Source organism: Cnephaeus nilssonii (genome assembly GCF_951640355.1).
Source record: "Cnephaeus nilssonii genome assembly, chromosome: 5".
Classification (NCBI taxonomy): Eukaryota; Metazoa; Chordata; class Mammalia; order Chiroptera; family Vespertilionidae; genus Cnephaeus; species Cnephaeus nilssonii.
Window position 1 is genome coordinate 20,089,729 of NC_137076.1, and position 20,807 is coordinate 20,110,535.

A 20,807-nucleotide genomic window follows, 5' to 3' on the forward strand; every position below is an offset into this window, starting at 1 on the left:
CCCTGCCCCGGATGGACACCCAGACCACTTCCTGCACTCGGTTCTACCAGGCAGAGCCCCATCCCAAAATCCTCGGAGGACGAGATTTCCTCAGATTCCCCTGGGGCGTGGCCCCCATTCACTCCCTCCCCTAGGACCTTACTCCTGAGCTCCCAAGTGCACCCAGCTTTGCGTACCCAGGGTGATGCTGAGTCCCCAGAAGGATGACACTGGATATCTGAGCAGGCCCCACCCTGGGGAACCCCAAGCCGGGCTCAGCCTGGGCATTTCCAGGCCTGCCCAGGGCCTGGCCTTTGCTGAACCCCCAGCTTAGTGGGTCTCCCGGAAACTCCCCAGGCTAGTTTCGAGGTGGGAGGCCCACGGTGAAGCAATTTACACAGCAGCAGCCCCAGTCACCTTGAGCCCATCCCACCTGAAGCACAAATAAAGAGGAGGCCGTCTCACTTCAGCAGGACTCAGACACAGCCCCAGGAGAAGAGGGAGGACCCTCACTGTCAACCCAGGTGAGCCCAGAAACCAGCTCCTGGGACAAAGTCAGGGTCCAGGGGGCCCAGGCCCAAGTCCTGCTTTCAGCTGCATCTAGCGGCTTGGGATCAGGAGCTGGAACGGGATGAGAGAAGACATCTCCTAGCCCCCTGGACTCACAGTTTGTCAGGTTCCTTGGCAAAAAGTACTCCCCAGCCCCTGTACCCATCCTCTGCCTGAGCCTGAAGTGCTGGCAGCAAAGGCAGGAGGCAGTGCCAACTTCAGGTGTGTCCTTCTCCCCCCTCCCCCAGCACAGCCAGTCCTACCAGTTGGGCTGGCACCTGAGAGCCCCCTGTGGTGGCCGGCAGCAGCTGCAGCTAGGGAATGATCAGGAAGCGGGAGGGCTTGCTGGATTGGGTAGTTTGTTGGAGTCTAAACTACCTGGCCTCCAGATGCCTCCTGGCTTACTGAGCCTTGCCCCCAGCCTGGGAAGGAAAGGAGAGGATGGGGGAGCCCCTGATGTCCTTGACTCGGGGCACTGTCCCCACGCTCCCGCTGCCTCCCACCCACAGCTCTGCAAGAGGCAACCATGTCATTCACCCCTGGACTTTGAGAGTGGCCAAAGGCACCACTCAGTTCTTCATGCCTGTCTCTTTCTAGCTCTGCTGAGGTCAACCAGATATGCCCCCCAGAAGCTGGAATCCCATGACAGTAGTCCTCTGGATCCTGCCTGGACTGTTGCTGTGTCCGGAACCAGGGACAGGTAGGTCAGAAGGCAGAGGCCTGCTGCAAGGACAATCAATTCTGCAGAAGGGCACTGCTCTCCGCTCTGTGTCCAGCCATGTACAGGGTAAGACTGGAGTCCTCAGGAGACCCCCAGTCTCGAGGAACCTCCTCCAGTCTGGGGACACAGATTCTCCCAGCCCTACAGGGTCAAGGCAGGGGGTGGGGCCAGACGAGCAAAAATCAGGAAGGCTTCCCGGAGGAGGGGACACAGAGTTAGGACAGGAAGGAGACTTTTACCTGGGGAGAAGCAGGAAAGGGCATTGTAGGCAGAGAGAAGAACAGAGGAATCACAGTGTGGAGTGTCTGGAGAAGAATCAGAATTCCTGGGTTAACAGTCCTGCTTCTGCCACTTCCTATCTGTGTGACCTTAGGCAGGTCACTTAACCCCTCTGTGCTCACGGAGTCATTGTGAAGATTAAATGTGTTGTTATGTGCGCTACCTAGAATGGCGCCTAGCACTAAATAAATGTTAAATAAATAAATGTTGAATAAATGTTAGCTGTTATTCAACAACCCACCCCAGCCCTGAGCCTAGCACGTCTAGGTTCCAGGTTCAGCTGCTGACATTTCCCCCACAAGGCACAAGCCCATCCTCTCCTCCGCTGAGCATCCTCCAGACACCTCGCCCTATGAAATTCCCCAAATTCCAACACCCCCCCCCAAAAAAAAACTGTCCATCTTTCCCTCAAAATACCTGGGGGCTCTGCCCACTTTGGGCCGTCACACTGCCATCACTTAGCTTTGGCCATCTTTATTGCTCACCTCCACACTGTTTCCCCTTCTCTACTCTAGCTTCCTGAAAATTCATTCTCCACAGGCAGCCAAAGGAGCAATCTTAGAATGCCAGCCTGGCTGCATCTCGCTCCTGCTCCTGAACCTGCCATGGCTCCCCAGTGCTCATGGATTGTCTAAGCTCCTTAACCTGTTGTCTGTGCCTCCGTTTCATCATTTACATGAGGATGGTGTTGGGGCATCACAGGGTAGTCAGAGGAGAGAGAGGGAGGAAGGAAGGGAGGGAGGGAGGGAGGGAGGGAGGGAGGGAGGGAGGGAGGGAGGGAGGGAGGGAGGGGGGAAAGAGGGCATTGAGAAGATGTGGAAGGAGCAGAGGGAGGCTCAGGAACAGGGGGTGCTGGGCCACTGGGTTAATGCCATCCCTCCTTCTACAGCATCCCTGCCCCTCCTCATGGACTCTGTCATCCAGGCTCTGGCTGAGCTGGAGCAGAAAGTGCCAGTCATGGAGGCCAACCACACTGTCTCTGTGTGGCACCTGTCAGCCCGGGACTCTGATCCCCATGATCCCCTTCATCACTTCCTGCTAAAGGGACGAAGTCTCAAAGTCACCAAGTTGGATCCTTCTGCACTGAGCCCAGAGCTGCAAGGCCTGATGGAGGAGGTGGCCCGACATGATGTGCGGGGTGGGCAGGAATACGGGGTGGTACTGGCCCCCGACGGCTCGACGGTGGCTGTGGAGCCTCTTCTGGCAGGGCTGGAAGCAGGCCTGCAGGGCCACAGGGTCATAAACTTGCCCTTGGGCAGCACAGCCACCCCTCTGGGTGCCGGAGACACCTTTCCAGATGTTGGAGCTGAGGTTTCTGATGTAAGAGCCACCTCCCCAGGACTCAGAGATGCCTCTCCAGATGTTAGCTCTGCAGATGTCAGAGCTATGTCTCCAGATGTTAGAACCACAGGTCTCAATGTAGGAGCCATCTTTAAAGATGACAGAGTCACCTCTCCAGATGACCAAACCTCCTCGCCAGATGCCGAAGCAACGTCTCCGACCACTGTGGACAGCCTCCTGGTGGTCACCTTGGCCAGAGACCTGGGCCTGACCTTCCTCCGGGGCCCCCAAACTCAGAGCCACCCAGGCCTGGGAGCTGAGGGCTGCTGGGACCAGCTCTCTGTCCCCAGGAACTTCACACTCCTGGACCCTGAGGCATCACCGGTTACCACAGCCTTCCTCAATGGTGCTCTGGATGGCGCCCTCCTTGGGGACTACCTGAGTCGGGCCCCTGAGCCCCGGCCACCCCTCAACCACCTCCTGAGCCAGTACTATGGAGCTGGGGTGGCCGGAGATCCAGGACTTCGCAGCAACTTCCGACGGCAGAACGGAGCTGCTCTGACTTCAGCCCCTGCCCTGACCCAGCAGGTGTGGGGCGCCCTCATCCTGCTACAGAGGCTGGAGCCAGCACACCCTCAGCTGCAGGGCATGAGCCAAGAACAGCTGGCACAGGCGGCCACCCATGCCACCAAGGAGTTCACTGAGGCCTTCCTAGGTGAGAAGGGCCCCCAACCCCTGTGACCCGCCCTCTCAGAGACAGACACTCTCAATCCCATGAGGTCAGGGGGATCCAGGACTAGGGATTCCAGAGGAAGCAATAGGACTCTGGCTGGGGAGCCAGAGCCGCTGCACAGGTGAGGAAAGGCTAGATTCGGGTCTTGAAGGATCTATAGGAGTTTGTCTGACCCTCCCCGCCCCCAAAAAAAGTGAGAAAGAAGGCATTGCAGGAGATGGGCTCCGCACATGCAAAGGCACAGAGATTGAAATGGAAGTTCAGCCTGTGCATCTAGGTGAGTTGCTTCACTTCTCTGAACCCCACTTTCTTCAGTGAGGCAGGGTAAATCTTCTACCTCTTGGATTTGCTGGATGGTTTGAGAAAGATGAAGCATGTAAAGCAAGTAGCACACAACTAGAGCATAATAAATTGAGAAAAGCCACACTTTTCTCAGTGTGGCTGTCTCTCCCAGGGCTCAGAGCAGGGCCAGCTGCAGAGAGTGTTGTAAAGATCCTGGGTTGAAAAGATCCTTGAAGTCTGAACTACAATTCTTGCGGTTTATCCTGAAGGGGTTGGGAGGCATCGCCACTATTCCAATAGAACTGAGATGCTGTTGGATTCGTTGTTAGATCCCAAAGGAGGCTGGGGAAATGGCCCATAGGTGCGCTCTCATGGAGATACAGGCGGCAGAGAGAGAAACGGTGGCTAACCCCAGCCCTGGTCGCCCTTCCCCGCAGGGTGCCCGGCCATCCACCCCCGTTGCCGCTGGAGTGCGGCACCGTACCGGGGCCGCCCCACGCCGCTACGGCTGCCGCTCGGGTCCTTGTACGTGCATCACACCTACCTGCCCGCGCCTCCCTGCACCACCTTCGCGCGCTGCGCGGCCAACATGCGCTCCATGCAGCGCTTTCACCAGGATACGCGGGGCTGGGACGACATTGGCTACAGGTAGGCGGGGTCTGGGAGGGGGCGAAGCCGGTTACTCAGTGCAGACCTGGGTGGGCGGAGCCTAACGCGGGGGGGCGGGTCGGACCAGAGCAAACCTGGAGAAACGGAAGAGCGGGGCGGGTGGAGCCAAGGTGGAGAGGGGCGTGGCCTAGACGGGGACGGGGCCTTTACCGTGGGACCCTTGGGTCCGGGGTAAGATAGGGGAAGGAGGCGGCACCTGGGAGAGGGGCAGGACCAGTGAGAAGGGCTGAGGCGGGGACAGGGGCGGAATAGTGATGGGGTTAGGTTTAGGCCTAAGACCGAAAACGCTGTGAACTGGGCGTGGCCAATGCTGGAGTAACCGGAGGGTTTCTGGAGTGACATTTGGTGGAGGAGTGGGACGTTGTGGGCCAGGCACAGTGCGACCAGGCAGGGCTTGGCATAGAATTGGGACAGGGCAACCCTGACGCCGCGCGGTGCCTGCCCCCCTCTCCGCAGTTTCGTGGTGGGCTCAGACGGCTACGTGTACGAGGGCCGCGGCTGGCGCTGGGTGGGCGCGCACACTCTAGGCCACAATGCCCGCGGCTTCGGCGTGGCCTTCGTGGGCAACTACACCGCGGAGCTGCCTGCCGAGGCCGCGCTGCGCACGGTGCGCGACACGCTGCCCAGGTGCGCGGTGCGCGCTGGCCTCCTGCGGCCGGACTACACGCTGCTCGGCCACCGCCAGCTCGTGCGCACCGACTGCCCTGGCGACGCGCTCTTCCGCCAGCTGCGCACCTGGCCGCACTTCGATGGGGTGAGTCTGCGACATCCGCATTCCCTGGGCCCGCCACCCATCTGACACTAGCTCAGCCCCTGACCCTTGCCTGTCTGCCTCACCTCCGCAGGCCCCTCTCTTTCCTGTAACCCCGCTACTCACACAGCTTCAGCCAGGCCCCTGGTCTCCCTTGCAGCCCTTCTGTTCGGGCAACCGAGTCCCAGCCTTTAAGTTGTTCTGCTCACAACATGTCCTATCCCCTGTCCTCTGTTTGCACAACCTTAGCCTAAGCCTTGACCCAGCCAGCTTGTTGTTTGCCCAGCCTCCAATACCTCTGCGCTCACAACCAGGGCATGGACCCTGATTCCTGCGGCAGCCCCTCTGCCCTCACAACCGCAGCCTGGCCTGCATCACCTATACCCACGTCACATCGCTTCTGCCCGCACAACCTCCTCCCAGCCCACCTAACCTTGGCCTCACCCCAGTCCCCTGCCCAAAAGACCTCTGTATACCCACCAGTAACCTAAGTGGTGTCCCTCTACCCAAAACCCCTTTGCCTGCACATCTCTGTCCAGCTCCTCACTGTGTGTTGCAGTCTTATGCCCAATCTCAGCCCTAAGGACGCTTGCTCCGCCCCAATCTCAGCCCTAAGGACGCTTGCTCCGCCCCTGCAGTCTTATGCCCAATCTCAGCCCTAAGGACGCTTGCTCCGCCCCTGACCTTTGATGACAGTCCTTACGGTGCAGCAATCTAGGCCCAAACAGCACAACCTTGGCCCCAGCGCCTCCATCAACACACACCTCTACGCACACACCTGCACAATCTCGTGCTACCTGCGTACTCCCATTCTATTTCATGAAGCTGGCCTGCAGTCAGTGTGGACCCACGTCCTCTTCCTCAGGCTCCCACCATGAGCAGAGGAGACCCGGCCTCACCCCACCCCCAAGCCTCACAGTCTCTTGCCTTTTCTAGAACGTAAAGCGAAGGACTGCCAAGAGCGCCCCCAGGAGATCCAAGAGGAAGCCGCCTCTACTGTCCATGCCGGCTACAGACCTCCAATAAAGAGATTGTGTGAGGAAAGCCTTTGTCTGCCCATCATCTGTGTTTGCCCAGAATCAGACCCTGAGATAGAAATTCCAGTGCACGTAGCGTGGCAGGCGACCCCAGGACAGATCCTTGGGGAACAAGGAAAAGAGGTAGGAAAAGGGAGGAAGCCCAGGAAGGGTGCTTTATCAAGCAAGTTGGCCCCGGGGCACATGGTGCTCAATCCCACTAGGGACTTCCGGAGGACAGCATGGGATCCGTATCTCCAAGTTATCCCACCAAGAAGTGAGGAAACTGGGGTATTGATCCGCCAGCTCCCACAGTCCTTGGCTGAGGGCTTCTCTCAGGGAAATGTTAATTCTCTGGCACTTTGGGGCTGCGTGTGGCATGGGCTCCATCTGTCAGAGAAAGTCCTCCAGCCAAAAATGCAGGGCGTTGGGAGTCGAGCCAGTATGCAATGAGGTGGTAAAACACTCAGGGATGCAACAGAACACAGGGAGACTCCACGTATGTGTGTGTGTGTGTGTGTGTGTGTGTGTGTGTGTGTGTGTGTGGTGAGTAGCCTGATACAGTATGAATAAGATGGGTATATCTAGGGGGGTGCACCTGCCTGAACACCCTCCTCCTCGGGACGGGTTATAGAATTTGTGGGGCCCGGTACACATGAAAATGCAGGGCCTATTGTTCAAAAAGCAAGAACTTCAAGGCAGTGACAGCAGAGCATTAAATCAAACGTAGTGGGGCGCTCTTCTGAGTGTGGGCTCCTGGGGTGACTGCACGGGCCGCACATCCATCGAGGTGACCCTACCCTCCCCACCCCCTGGATTCCCGTCTCCCTTGCCTTTTCACAAACTGTTCCTTCTCCCTAGCCTGCTCTTCCCATGGCCAGCTCCTTCTCATGCTTCAGGTTGCAAATGTCACCTCCTCGGGGAGGCCCTCCTGGATTTTTCCAGTTCAGAGAGCATTACTTCTGCTCAGCCTCTCTACTCCAGTCTGTCTGTTTCCTTCCATGTCCTCACCAGGTAGAAATGTCTTGCATTTGTGTTCAGGGTCTGTTTCCCTCACTAAACTGAGCTCCAGGAGGTCAGGAATCATGTTTGTTTAGTTCCCCCATGGCTTCTCCAGCACCTAGCACGTAGTAGGCACTCAGGAAACATTTTTTCAAATAAAAGAAGGCTCTTATTATAAACCTTCTGAAACCGATATTATCATTGTGTTGTACAAATATGGAAACCAAGGCTCAGAGAGAGGAAGTGACTTGCCTGAGGTCACACAGCTAGAGAAGGACCAGCTGGCACTGGAAGCCACTCCTGGGCCCGATTCTACTGACTCTCGTGTTGACTCATTTATTCCTTACAACAGTATTTGCCCATCTCTTTTTTCAAGAAAACATTTATTAGAAAAGTGCATCAGTGAACTTTCACAACCCAACACCCAGCTCAAGATATAGACATGTTTGCTGGGCCCAAGCGGCTCAGTGTCGTCCTGAGCACTGAAGGGCTGCCGGTTCAATTCCAGGTCAGGGCACATGCCAGGGTTGCGGGTTTGATCCCTGGTCAGGGAACATGCGGAAGGCAGCCGACCGATATTTCCCTCTCGCATCGATGTTTTTTTCTCTCTCTCTGTCTCCCTCCCTCTCTCTTTCTTCCTCTCTCTAAGCATGTCCTCAAGTGAGGATTAAAAATAAGAAATAGACCTATAACATATATGTTATGTGACTTTCACCTCAATTTTAAAAGCAGACACAAAAACTATATCAGCTCCCAGACGCCTCTCATACCCTCCCCCTTCACTAGCCCCTCCAAAGGAAACTGACATCCTGACTTGTTAGCACATAGTTTTGTCTGCTTTGGAACTTTATATAAATGGAACAATACAGGGTATAGTTTTCTCTTTTTTATTTTTATTTATTTATTTATTTATTTATTTATTTATTTTTGCTTAGCATTGCTTGTAATTCAACTGAGTTCAATCATTCAGTAGTTTGTTCATTCTTATTGCTGCATGGTATTCCACTGTGGGAACAGACCACAATTTACTCATTCTAGGGTATAGGGACACTTGGGTTGTTGCCAGTTTGGGGCTATTACAAAGAGTGCCAGTGGGTATGTCTATTGGGTGAACTGCTGGGTCAGAGGAGAGCTGTACAGTCAATGTTTGTCGACCAAACAGTTTTCCAACTTGAGTGAATTGGTCTACACTCCAACCAGCAATGGGTGACAGTTCCAGGGGCTCGATGTTCTCCCCAGCACTTGGACAACTTGTGCCCATCTTGCAAAGACGGCAACTGAGGCTCAGAGAGGGGCATGTGCTGCCTCCTCTAGTCAGTGAGAGATTTGGGTTCCTGCTCTGGCACCTCCTCTCCTCCTGCATCCTGCCCCCACTGTGCCCTCCCAACCTGGCTGTGGGGTGGGGTGGGACGGGCAGGGTCACGTGGAGTAGCGTTCAGCAGGAGGAAGCCAGGCAGTGTGCAGACGGCTGTTGCCTCTGGGGCTGATCAGGAAAGCAAGGTAAGAGAGGGAGTGCGTGTGGCCCCCAAGGGGATTTTCTGGGGGCAGAGCTGAGAGTGGGGAGGGGGCCGAGATGAAGGCAGCATGTGGGCAGACACAAGACAGAACTGTCACCCTCTTGTTCCCCAGGAGAATCCCCACCATGGACCCACTATCAAGAAGCCAGTCCTCCGAAACCCAGCATGCAGCCCAAACCCCGCTAACCTCCTATCGCTGGCACACAGGAGGTGGTGGAGAGAAGGGAGCTGGAGGGTTCCACTGGGGCCGCCTTGCCAGCTGGGGGAGGGCACTGAGCCACCAGGAACCCATGGTCAGCAGCCAACCTGCCCGTCGCTCGCTGTTCCGTCGTGTCCTCTCTGCGCCCCCCAAGGAGTCTCGCAGGAACCACCTGAGACTATCCAAGACCCTCTGGGGGAGACATAAGAGCCCACCGCTGGAGCCAGAGCCGGAGCCAGAAGCCTCAGGTACATGGCTCCCCCATTCAGAGACGGGGCAGGGCTGGGAGACCGGATGCTTGGGTTTTGTCTGCCTCCAGAGCATCAGCCATACAGACACAGGAAGTTGTGGGGAGTGCAAAAGCCCAACAGGAAGTGGCTGGGGCCCAGCTGCCCTCTTCCCTCTTCCCCCCTTACCCAGGGCCTGGGGGTGTGGGGTGTGGCCAAGGAGCTGTGGGCAAGGGGGTCCAGCCTGGGGAAGACACGGGGAATAGACTGATGACAGCACGATCCAGATGCCAAATGGCCCTTGGCCCCAACTGGTCTCTTGTCATAGCCACTGGCCCACTCTCATCCTCTCCTGCCTGGATATCCATCTCAGCCTCCTCCTGCTCTCCTGCCCTCCAGCTTCCATGTTTTAGTTTCTTCACTTCCTTGGGCCTCAGCATCCCCATCAATTAAATGGGAATCGTGATCCCTACCTTGAAGGGTATATTATTTCCTTCATTCATTTATCCATTCATTGAAACAGAGGCCTGTTGAGCATTGACTATGTGCCAGGCCCTGATGTAGGCACTGAGGAAAACAGCAGTGACTAAAAGAGATGTCACTGGCTGCCCCATGAGACTCACCGTGTAGTGGGCGTGAAAGACAGTAATGAGTATAAACAAGAAAATGACAGAGAGGGCTCAGGGTTGCCCAGAGGGATCTAGAAGGGTATCATGGGGATTGGAGCTCTAGAGCATGAAGCATTAGCCCTGTGTCCAGCATATTTTAAGTGGTCCATTAACAGTGGGGCTTATTTCTTCCCCTCGTGGTAAAACAATAGGACAGATGGGTAATCTGGGAGAGTTGGTCCAGCTCTCCTGTTCCTGGAAGCTCATTTAATTCTCACCATTCATAGTCTCATTTGGCAAAAGCATCCCTTCAACCCCCTTCCAGGGTATCAGGTGTTTCCCACTCCATCGTATCTAGAGAGAGCTCTCTAACAAGCAGACCTGATCTTTGAGCATGCGAGGATGATCTACCCCCAGGGATAAAACTACCCCCAGGGATAAAACCTCTGACTGGCACCCAAGGCCCTGAACCAATCTCTTCCTGGACCTTCTCTTCTAGCCTCTGAGCCCTCCAATTTTTTATTTTATTTTTATTTTTTGCCCTTCCCTTTGTGTACCTGGACCTTGCCATCTCTCAGCCTTTGATCAGGCTGTTCCTTCCACCATCCCCTCCATCTCTGTCAAAATCCAACCTGCTGTTCAAGTCCTAGCACAAACTTACTCTCTCTGGAGGCCTTCCCTGGCCTGCTGCACTATCCCCACCCCCTACCCTGGCCTTCTTCTATTCCTTTCTCAAACTTTGAATGTAGTCCACCTTAGACTAGTTATTTATGGAAGGAACCAAGGCTGCTGTCCTGTTGTTTAACTTCTTGGACCTTTATTATTCTTGCTAATACAACCACTGTCTTGGTTAAGAGAAGAATGCTTTATGTCTGAGGTCCATCTCAATCACTCACAAGCTGCGTGAACCTAGGCAAGTCATTCAATCTCTCTAGGCTTCAGTTTCCTTCTTGGTAAAATGGGGCTTATCATAGCCCTTTTAATGGCTTTGGGGGATTAAATGAGAGAAGGCCTGTGGAGCAGTAAACACAGTGCAGGTCACATAGTAGGTGGGCTGAGTCCACTACCCAACGCCAGTGGAGACAAGGTCCAGAGAGGAGTTTTGCTCAACAACTGCCTGACATGGCTGCCTTGGGGGAGTGAGGGGAAGAGGCGGCAATTAGGAGGGAGCCCCGTTGAGCTTTGGTGAATGGAAAGGGTGGTCTGAGGTTCAGGAAGAAGTCCCAATTCCCCAGCACCTCTTCCTCCACCCAGAGCCAGAGCCAGAGCCGGAGCCCCCAACCCCACAGATCCCTGAGGCCCCCCCACCCGATGTGCCTGTCTGGAACATCGAAGCCTTCACTCTGCTCGACGGGAGGCTGGTGCTGCTTGGGGGTGAGGAAGAGGTGAGAGAGGGCCTATGGGTCAGGGGCAGGAAGGAGGGGAAAGGAATAGGATAATGGAAAGTAAGTGCCTCTCCCTCGACCTGCCTGCCTGCCTTCCCTTTCTGACTACTCACTCCGACGGAGGAACAGGGGCCTCGCCAGTCCCGGATGGGGAGCGCCAGCTCTGAGAGCAGCATCCAGGCGGCCATGGGGAACCTCAGGGATGCAGGTGAGTCAGTGTGAGAGGTGAGGAGGGCTGGGGCATTTGGGAGCGCGTCAGGGTGGGTCAGAATCCAAGATGATCCCATCTCCCAACCTTCCATCCCCGAACACCACAGACCGAGTCCCTGGAAAGACTGAGCCAGAGGCTGCTGGCCCCAACCAGGTCCACAACGTCCGGGTGAGGCACCCATTGGGGGATGGGGAGGTGGGGAGAGCAAATGCTTCCAGACCCTCAGAGGTGAAAGGGGACTCTTTCTGGGTGATTTGGGGCAGATCACGGAACCTCTCTGGGCCTCGGTGTCTCTGTCAAATAGAGCCAATGGGAAAACCTCCCTCTCTGGGCTGTTTGTGAGACATCAATAGAGAATGCAGGAAAGCAAACAATTGGTGCTTTAAAAATGGGAGCTATTGGTGGCCTTTGTTATTCTTGCTAATACAGCCTGAGTTTGTGGCCCTCCTAGAATAGCAGATCCTCCAGGACACCCTGAGGGAAAGGAGCTGAAGTGGGAGCACAGGGTTCTGCTCAGCTGACACACCCCTCTCCCCGTAGGGGTTGCTCAAGCGGCTGAAAGAAAAGAAAAAGGCCAGGTCAGAGCTGGGAGCCAGTGCCTCTCGGGATGGGTAAGAGTCCCTGAGGGGCCAGAGGGGCGGGGATTCAACATTGTCCCCTCCCCCTCCTCCTGCCTTTCATTCTGCCTTTCACCACATACCCTCTGTGTCCTGCCCTGTGTTGGGCCATACCGGGGCCACTGGAAGATCCTAGCATGGAGCCACTCCCCCATGGAAGAGTGGGAGCAGAGTCTGACACAGTAACTCTAAAACAGGAACTCAATCAAAATCCTGGTCTGAGAGTGTCAGGGAAGGAAACTGAGCTGATATCTGAATAATGGGCGGGAATTAACTAAAGGGCAGGGACAGCATTCCAGACAGAGGGAACAGCACGTGAAAAGGCCAAGAGGTCGGATGAAGACACAAAACTAAGTCCAGTGTGACCGGACTTCAGACCGTGAGGGATTCAGTGAAGGGAAATGAGGGCTATGGTGACAAGGGCTATACTATACAAGGTCATTCAGGCCACCTGGAGAAGTTGGGTTGATCCTAAAAGTGATGGATTCACGTCCAATTTAGGTTCAAGTCCATCCTGGCCTCCCTCCACCCTTCAGGCTGTAGGGGGTGATGAGGGGAGACGATAGAAATGACACTCCTTCCCCCACCACCACCCTCTCCAGACCCCCCAGTGCTCTGGGCTCTCGGGAGTCGCTGGCCACACTCTCTGAACTGGACCTGGGTGCCCAGCGGAATGTGCGGGTTTGGCCACTGCACCCCAGCCTCCTGGACGAGCCCCACTGCTTCCAGGTAAATGTGGGCAGCTCTTCACGTCATCCCGATACTTTGGCTTCAGGCTTGGTCTCCACCGCAACCTGGAATGCCCTTCCTCGACAGGTAACTTGGGTAGGCGGGAGCCGCTGCTTCTCTTGTCGCTCGGCTGCTGAGAGAGACCGCTGGATCGAGGACCTTCGTCGCCAGTTCCAGCCCAGTCAGGTCAGCACTGCGGAAAGTCAAGGCCCCACCCCTTACGCGCTTTTGCCCGCCCACACCTGTGCAACCACTCAGACCCTCCTCGTCTCGTACCAGCCCCTTGCACAAGGGCCCGGTCCCTTCTTTTCAATGTGGACCCAAAGTTCCGCCAACGAGGCAACCGCCAAATCTTCCCACCGCAGCTGCTCTTCCGTACGCAACATCCCCGATTTTTCCGGGAGATCTCAGAACAGCTAAAGGGCTTCCGCAGGGTCGCCTTGGGACCCCGGTGGCCCCACTCTCTTCCCCAGGGACCCAGGGATTTCCCTGGGGACACAGGCCCCGAGTTTCACCTCTGGTGCCCGCCGTCGAACACCCACTCCTCCCACCACTCTGGTCTGCAGGACAACGTGGAACGCGAAGAGACATGGCTGAGCGTGTGGGTGCACGAAGTGAAGGGACTGTCCCGGTCGGCGGCGGGGGCGCCCGGAGTGCGCGTGGAGCTGTGGCTGGACGGCGCACTGCTGGCGCGCACGGCGGAGCGGGCTGGTCCGGGCCCGCTCTTTTGGGCCGAGCGCTTCCACTTCGAGGCACTGCCGCCGGCGCATCGTATGTCGCTGCGGCTGCGCGGAGCGGGCCCGGGGGGCGCACCGCTGGGCCGCGCGACGCTGGCGCTGGAGGAGCTGGGCGCCCCCCGCGCGCCGGCCGCCGGCCTGGAGCGCTGGTTCCCGCTGCTCGGGGCACCAGCCGGCGCGGCGCTCCGGGCGCGCGTCCGGGCGCGGCGCCTGCGCGTGCTGCCTTCTGAGCGCTACAAGGAGCTGGCGGAGTTTCTCACTTTCCACTACGCGCGCCTGTGCGGGGCCCTGGAGCCCCAGCTGTCCGCGCAGGCCAAGGAGGAGTTGGCGGCTGCCATGGTGCGCGTGCTGCAGGCCACTGGCCGGGCGCAGGTGCGTCGCAGCGACCGGGCGGACCTGGGTGACCAGACCAAGTGACACCTGCGAGGGGCGGGCACCTTGAGGGGCGGGGTCTGAGCTTCAGCTACGAAGGGTGGGGCACCTGGAGGGGCGGGGCCTAAACTTGAGCTGCGAAGGGCGGGGCCTGAGCTGAGCCTCTGCATAGAAAGGCTTAAATTTCTGCTGAGGGGTGGAGGTTCCCACCTGTTAGGTGCCCCAGCAGTGAGGGCCAGGCCTGAGCTGTAGCTATGAGGAGCGCGACCTGTGCCCAGGTGAGAGGGACTCACCAAGAGCAGGGATTCCCCCTGGCTCAGTCTACACCCAAGCTACATGACCCCCCGCTATGCCCAGGCATTGGTGACAGACCTGGGAACCGCGGAGTTGGCACGCAGTGGAGGCCGCGAGGCGCTGCTGTTCCGGGAAAATACATTGGCCACTAAGGCCATCGATGAGTACATGAAGCTGGTGGCACAGGACTACCTCCAAGAGACGCTGGGTGAGCAGTGTGTGGGGGTGGGGGTGGGCCTGTAGAAGCCTGCTGGGAGGACTAGGAGACCCCAGAGGAAATCGGGGAGTCCCTGGGTAACCTGGGTTCTGGTAGTGGGTGATGCCTTGGAGGTGCTGGGATCCTGGAGGGAACTGGGGACTCCCCAAGAGGTTAGGTGCCTCCAGAGTCAATGGAGAAGAGTTGGAGGTTGGGTTGGTGGGTCCTGGTGGTTATGGCTCTGGCCCCTGTGTGGCTGTGCTGGACTGCAGGGCAGGTCCTGCGGCGAATCTGTGCCTCCACTGAGGACTGTGAGGTGGACCCCAGCAAGTGCCCAGCCTCAGAGCTGCCCCAGCACCAAGCCAGACTGCAAAGCAGCTGTGAGGAGGTCTTCGAGAACATCATCCACTCCTATGAGTAAGAATCAGGGTCCCAGCACCTGAGCCTGCCCCTGCCTCCCAGCCACTGTGCTAGTTGCCAGATAAAATACAGGGTGCCCAGCTAAATGTGATGCAATATTTGGGACATAGTTATATTTTTTAATTATTTATTATTTGAAATTCAAGTTTAACTGTTATCCTGTAGTTTTATTTGCTAACTCCGGTAATTCATCCCCAATATTTTGCCACCTAACGCCATGTAACGTGGGACACAATTCCTTGTCCTCTAACCACAGGTGACCCCATACCGTAATCCCATGCCACCTGACCCCAGTTAATATAGGATCTCAATCCTATGACCTCTGATTTCAGGTGATGTCCTGCCCTCAATCCCATGACCCCTGGCCTTCAGTGACACTGTACCCCAAATCCTATGCAAATGATCACAGGAAACCTGGGATTCCAATTTATTGCTCTCTGACTCTAGGTTAAGCTGTATGCTTAATCCCATGTCACGTGGGACATCAATATCATGATTTCTGAACCTAGGTGACCCCGTGAGCCCCTTCTATTCATATCATGTACTCTGTCTGGCTAGATCTGGTTACAGGATAACAGTTATGTTATAGCTGTCCCCATGTGAACCTGTACCCCCAACTCCAAGATTACTGACTCCAGCGGTCACCACAATAACACTACCATAAATCCTGACCCCCGAGCATCATTATCCCTGATGTCTCTAATCTTGGAACTCAGAACATAGGTGACTCCTAATCCCTGACCTTAGGAATTTGATCATCCATGAACTTTATGCCCATATACTCCCCCTTTGACCATTGCCTATTCTGTCCCAGCTGGTTTCCAGCAGAGCTGGGCACCGTGTTCTCAGGCTGGCGAGAAGCATGCAAGGCACGAGGCTCCGAGGCACTGGGCCCCCGGCTGGTGTGTGCCTCTCTCTTCCTGCGGCTCCTGTGTCCCGCCATCTTGGCACCCAGCCTCTTTGGCCTGGCACCACAGCACCCAGCACCTGCCCCGGCCCGCACCCTCACATTGATTGCCAAGGTCATCCAGAACCTTGCCAACCGAGCCCCGTAGGTGCTGGAAGGCTGGGAGGGGAGGGGTATGGTTCGGCCATGGGGGTGGCAGATGCCTGACCTGACCTACCCAGTTGGACCCCGACCCAGGTTTGGTGAGAAGGAAGCCTACATGGGCTTTATGAATAGCTTCCTGGAGAATCATGGACCTGCCATGCAACGCTTCCTGGACCAAGTGGCCATGGTGGATGTGGATGCAGCACCCAGTGGTTACCAGGGCAGCAGTGACCTGGCCCTCCAGCTGGCAGTCCTGCATGCCCAGCTCTGTACCATCTTTGCTGAACTTGACCAGGTGTGTCCTGAGCCTAGAGTCCAGAACATGGGGTAGGGAAGCAAGAGGGCTGGGAGCTTCTGGCCCGGAGAGCTTCTCAGCATCCTCCCTACATGCCTCACCAGGCAACCCGTGACAGCCTGGAACCCCTGCCCACCATCCTGCAAGCCATTGAGGAAGGCCGCCCTGTACCTGTGTCTGTGCCGATGCGTCTTCCACCACCCCCAGCCCAGGTCTATTCCAGGTAACCTGCCTGCCTGCTGTCTGGTCCGGTTCTGATGGGTGGGAGCAGGGGCAGGGCCAAAGGCACGCACAGGGTCAGAATGGAATCAGTGGTGAAGGCAGGATTATGACAGGGGTCAGAGATGGAGTCACATTGGGGTCAGTGTCAGGAAGTGTTGGATGGAGGTCAGAGGCTGTAGATGGCTTCATCCAAGGGGTCAGGGAGAGGCCCACAGTGTAGTCAGAGGGCAGGCACAGGATCAGACTGAAGCCCAAGGTGGGAATTGGTCATTGCAGAGGTCAGGGAGAGGTCACATGTGGCATCAGAGAGAGAAAATGACATCATGTTCAGCGATGGTCACATTTCTGTGAGAGGCTGGTGATGGGGTTAAATCAGGGATCAGAATGTGGTCAGATGTTAAGATATATCATCAAAGGTCAGGTTCAGGTTCATATTGTAAGCAGAGGTCAGGGTCAGATGGGTCAAAGGTATGGGCAGAGTCATGTTTGGGGTCAGAGGTCAGGGACCATGGTCTTTCAGGAGGCAGACAGGGACAGTTTAAAGTCAGAGGTTGGTGGTAAGAGGGGATCAGTTAGGAAGGAAGAGGATGCCCTTGTGAGCGGAGGTTGAGCCCAAGGTCAGATTGGAATTGATGCTACAGAGAAAGATCACACTGTGTCAGAGTCCAGGGCAGAGTCAGAGGTCAAAATGTGACCTCATCAGTGACTGGGTCACATAGAAGTAAAAAGATCATGGATCTGGTCATTTCCAGTCAAAACTCGGGGTGGGATCAGCTCAGGGGCCAGTCAAGGGTCTGAGCTCCTCCATTCCACCCCCAGTTTTTCCGCAGGGGAGAAGCCGGGCTTCCTGGCCCCTCGGGACCTCCCCAAGCACACCCCTCTCATATCCAAGAGCCAGTCCCTGCGCAGCGTTCATGGCTCAGGAAGTTGGGCCCGGCAGCGGCCAGATGAGGAGCGGCCCCCACGGCTGCCCCGGCCGGTGCAGCGCACGCAGAGCGTACCGGCTGGCCGCCCGGCTCGCCGCTGCCCTTCTGCAGGACCTCGGCCGCGACCCAAAGGCTCCCTACGCACCGGCCCCAAGCCCCGCGGCCGGCCCTGGACCGGGGCCTCGGCCTCGCTGCCTCGGAAGCCGTCAGTGCCCTGGCAGCGCCAGCTGGACCAGCCGCGAGGCACAGACCAGGCGCTAAGCACGCACCGACCCGTGGGCAAGGTGAGGTCCAGCCTAGGTGCACGCCTGGAGGGGAGAGAGGAGACCGGAGGCCAGGCAGGTCTGGGTTCAACCATGAGCGCCCTCCGTTGTGTTACCCCGGGCCTAGCCCAACCCTCTCTGAGCTTCCATTTCCTCCTCTGTACAAGCCAGCGGTGTTCCCCAAGAGGCAGGGCAGTGAGGAGGCAGAGCACAAGGAACAGGAAAGTCAGGGTCTTCCGGCAGAAGAAGGGGTGGGACGGCGGGTCAGGTTACAGTGGCTCCCTCCCCTACAGCTGGCAGAGCTGCAGTGCGAGGTGGCCACCCTGCGCGAGGAACAGAAGATGCTGTCCGGCCTCGTGGAGTCCCTGCGCACCCACATCCGGGCCTTGACGGAGCAGCAGCAGCAGCTTCGCAGCCAGCTGGAAGACCTGGACTCCAGGCTTGGGGGAAGGTGAGCCCTGCCTTTCCGTCAGCTCCGTCCTACGTGGACCCGTTAGACGTAATCAGATCGCCCAGAACCCACTATCATTCAGGTCCTGCCTTTCAGTCAGTCCCACTCAAATTCGCCAGGCACGGTCACGCCCCCTAGGTCAGCCCCGCCCCAACACACCTAAGACCCACCTCTTGGTCAGCTCTGCCCGCCCCTACGTGAGCCCGCCCCCCAAGTCGCTGGCTGGTCTTCTCATCAGGCGCCATCCCTCAATCAGGCCCTCTCAAACTGGTTAGGCCAGGCCCTCTCAGTCTGGGCACGCCCCTATCCCGGTCACCACCCGACCCCGGACGGACCAAGCCCCGCCTCCAAAGGTTTCGTGGGTCCTTTCATCCTAGGCGTTCCAGGCTCTGATGGCCTCTTCAAGTTTACCTAGGCCCCGCCCCCTGGTCTGGGCAGACCCCTCCTCCAACTCTAAGCCCCGCCCAGGATCCCTAGCTCTCCAATCAGGGCCTGGAGGGGAGTTCCCCAACCTCTGAGCTTCCCCCCTGGCCCCTGATTTCCACAGGACCTCGCGTTTGGATCCAGAGTGCGACCCGCCAAGCAGTGAGGCCCACAAGCTGGAAAATCTGGTGAGAGCCCCTGTCTGAACCCTGGGGCAGGTCTGGCGATGAGGAAGCCAGGGTTGGGGTGCAACTTTCCCCTGGCTCTGAGCCCACTGCCGTTGCCCCCCAGGAGCGCCGCCTGTCTGAAATGGAGAGTTCTCTAGCCCAGCTGAGGGATGCCGTCCAGAGCCTGCAGCATCTTCCTACGACGCCGGGGTCCAGGAGCCAGCCCCTGCCTCTCAAAGCACGCTGCGTTAACGGAGACACCACCTGAGCTGCCCACTCCACCCCCACGTGGTCTGGGAGCAAAAAGATACCTGTTTTAGGGGCCCTGCCTCAGCCCTACATGGCCTACAGTGTGGAGTGGAGCTGTCGATGGCAACCAGCCTGGCGCTCGCTGTGAGGTTGCCCAGTAAAATCTCGATTTCAGTAAAATTGATGGTTTCTTTGTCCCTAAGTTTTGCTACTCAGAAAGCACCCTCCCCAATTCAGCTCTCCCCAATTCTCCCCTAACTGGAGGGCTCACAAACGGGGAGATGTAAAGAGCTTCTCACCAGTTGTGTGACTTCAGGCCTTCACTCTCTCAGAGCCTCATTGTCCTCATCTGTAAATTGGATCTAAAGGTCCTTACACAGAAAAAAAAAAAAAAAAAAAGACCTGTAGTTTAAAGCATTCAAGAAAAGGTATTCATCATTTGTTAGGCCCAACACCTACTTCTCAATGAAGCCCAGATCCCATCTCCACCAACCCCCAAGCCCCAGATGAGAGCATCTTCTAGGGCCCCTAATCCCATACCAGCTCCCTCCTGGCAGGGAGAGCATGGGTCTGGGAAGCAGATGAAGGAAGGGGCGGGTAGATGTGAAGATAGTTGAGGTCTGTGGGTGTTGGTTGGATAACTGAGTGAACATTTGAATTATGGGTGAGGGGTAGAATGGATGAGAGGCAAATGAATAGGTTAGCATTTGCTAGATGTTTGTGCACTAGTAGGTGAGTAGTTAAGTAGTTGGTTGGCTGCGATGGATATGTCTGCCTAGCAAAGGCCCGTATCGTACTAGGAAATAAATATTTGAATTTGAGTATGTACCAGATTGTATGAGCATTTGTTCAAGTGTCCTGAGACTCTTGAGCTGGGCAGTGGGGAAACAGTAATGAATTAGACAGATAGGACTCCTGTCCTCAGGGAATTCACACTCTAGTGGAGGAGACAGACAAGTAAATATGCAATTGATGGATGGATGGGTAGTTGTGTAGTTGGGTAAAAGGTTCTGTGTAAGGAAGAGTGGGGTTGTATGGATAAGTAGGTATTTACTTGGGTGGTGGATGGATGGACAGGTAGATGAGACATGGATGGGTGAGTTGAGTGGATGTTCAGATGGGTGGATGGGTGGGGGGATTTGGGAGGGTGGCTAGCTGGCTAATGGGACCACATTAGTTATATGATTGATGGATGAGTTAGTAGATGGGAGGTGGATGGGTGGTTTGGTTTGAGTGGGTATTTGGATGGATGGATGGGTAGATGTTGGAGATGTGGATGGAGAGGTGGTTAGTTGACTGGGTGGGTAGATGTGTTTGGTCAATTGGGTGTGTGGATGAATGGGTGGGGAAATGAATGGGTTGTCAGACGTGAATGGGAGGCTAGGAGAAGGCAACAGGCCTATTTTTGCGTGTATGATAGGGTCGACCTGGAGGCTGCAATTCTGGAGGTTGAGTGGAGAAGGGGGTCTTCGCAGTGGGAACCTAGGGCAGGCTCTGGGGGCATGGAGGTTTGGAAGTCCAGTGTGGATAATGAGGAAGGAGGGAGTGAGCTTGTAGCTGGAAGGTAGGGGACGGAAGGCTAAGGAATGGCTGGGTGGAATCCTCAATGATCTATGAGTGACCCGTAGGGGAACTTCTCTGCCCCCTCCCCACTCCCTGGTGCTATTAGCGAGCATAGCATTGGAAGACCCAGTGGGGTGATGAAGAGCCACTGAGGGCAGGAGGACCAGTGTTGTCATGGTAATAGAGCCTCGCCCAGGACTCCCAGGCTGCGGGCCCTGCCCGGCCACTCCCAACATGGCGCGCGCTCGCTGACCGCTCCCCTTCCCGGGGACGCCGCTGGGGCGCTAGAGGGGGGTGGTCAAGGGGGGGGGCGGGGTGCGCCCTGGACCTCCCCATCATGGCGGCGCGGCGGGGCTGTCGCGCTTAGGTCACGGCGGCGCGCCGGGGGGGCGGGGCGGCGGGGGGGAGCGATTTAAAGGGACA

General features: G+C 56.8%; 2 protein-coding genes across 3 annotated transcripts; both read left to right on the forward strand.

The window, feature by feature from the left end:
* Positions 1–1,146: 1,146 nt before the first annotated feature.
* PGLYRP2 (peptidoglycan recognition protein 2) lies at positions 1,147–6,270 on the forward strand (the record flags this gene model as incomplete). Its single annotated transcript, XM_079770618.1, has 5 exons — positions 1,147–1,228; positions 2,418–3,524; positions 4,262–4,472; positions 4,950–5,247; positions 6,181–6,270. The coding sequence occupies 5 exons, from the start codon at positions 1,147–1,149 to the stop codon at positions 6,268–6,270; spliced, it is 1,788 nt and encodes a 595-aa protein (XP_079626744.1).
* Positions 6,271–8,889: 2,619 nt separating this feature from the next.
* Positions 8,890–18,907, forward strand: RASAL3 (RAS protein activator like 3). 2 transcript variants are annotated; one of them, XM_079770607.1, is made up of 17 exons: positions 8,890–9,226; positions 11,068–11,198; positions 11,328–11,406; positions 11,516–11,577; positions 11,950–12,020; positions 12,629–12,755; positions 12,843–12,941; positions 13,322–13,864; positions 14,222–14,366; positions 14,627–14,771; positions 15,589–15,825; positions 15,919–16,120; positions 16,225–16,343; positions 17,162–17,552; positions 17,825–17,982; positions 18,530–18,593; positions 18,697–18,907. In XM_079770607.1, exons 1-17 carry the CDS (start codon positions 8,905–8,907, stop codon positions 18,838–18,840), a joined length of 3,039 nt encoding a protein of 1,012 aa, XP_079626733.1. In that variant the 5' UTR covers positions 8,890–8,904; the 3' UTR covers positions 18,841–18,907. The 2 variants fall into 2 exon arrangements, with proteins under 2 accessions (XP_079626733.1, XP_079626732.1); XM_079770606.1 differs by having other exon boundaries at positions 12,629–12,941.
* Positions 18,908–20,807: the final 1,900 nt, after the last annotated feature.

Excerpts from the sequence above, each read along its gene's own strand:
- RASAL3 (XM_079770606.1), top strand. The coding sequence starts at position 8,905 with ATGGACCCACTATCAAGAAGCCAGTCCTCCGAAACCCAGCATGCAGCC. Across the intron at positions 12,021-12,628 it reads GCCAGTGCCTCTCGGGATGG|ACCCCCCAGTGCTCTGGGCT; the intron begins GTAAGAGTCCCT and ends CACCCTCTCCAG. Across the intron at positions 14,772-15,588 it reads AACATCATCCACTCCTATGA|CTGGTTTCCAGCAGAGCTGG; the intron begins GTAAGAATCAGG and ends ATTCTGTCCCAG.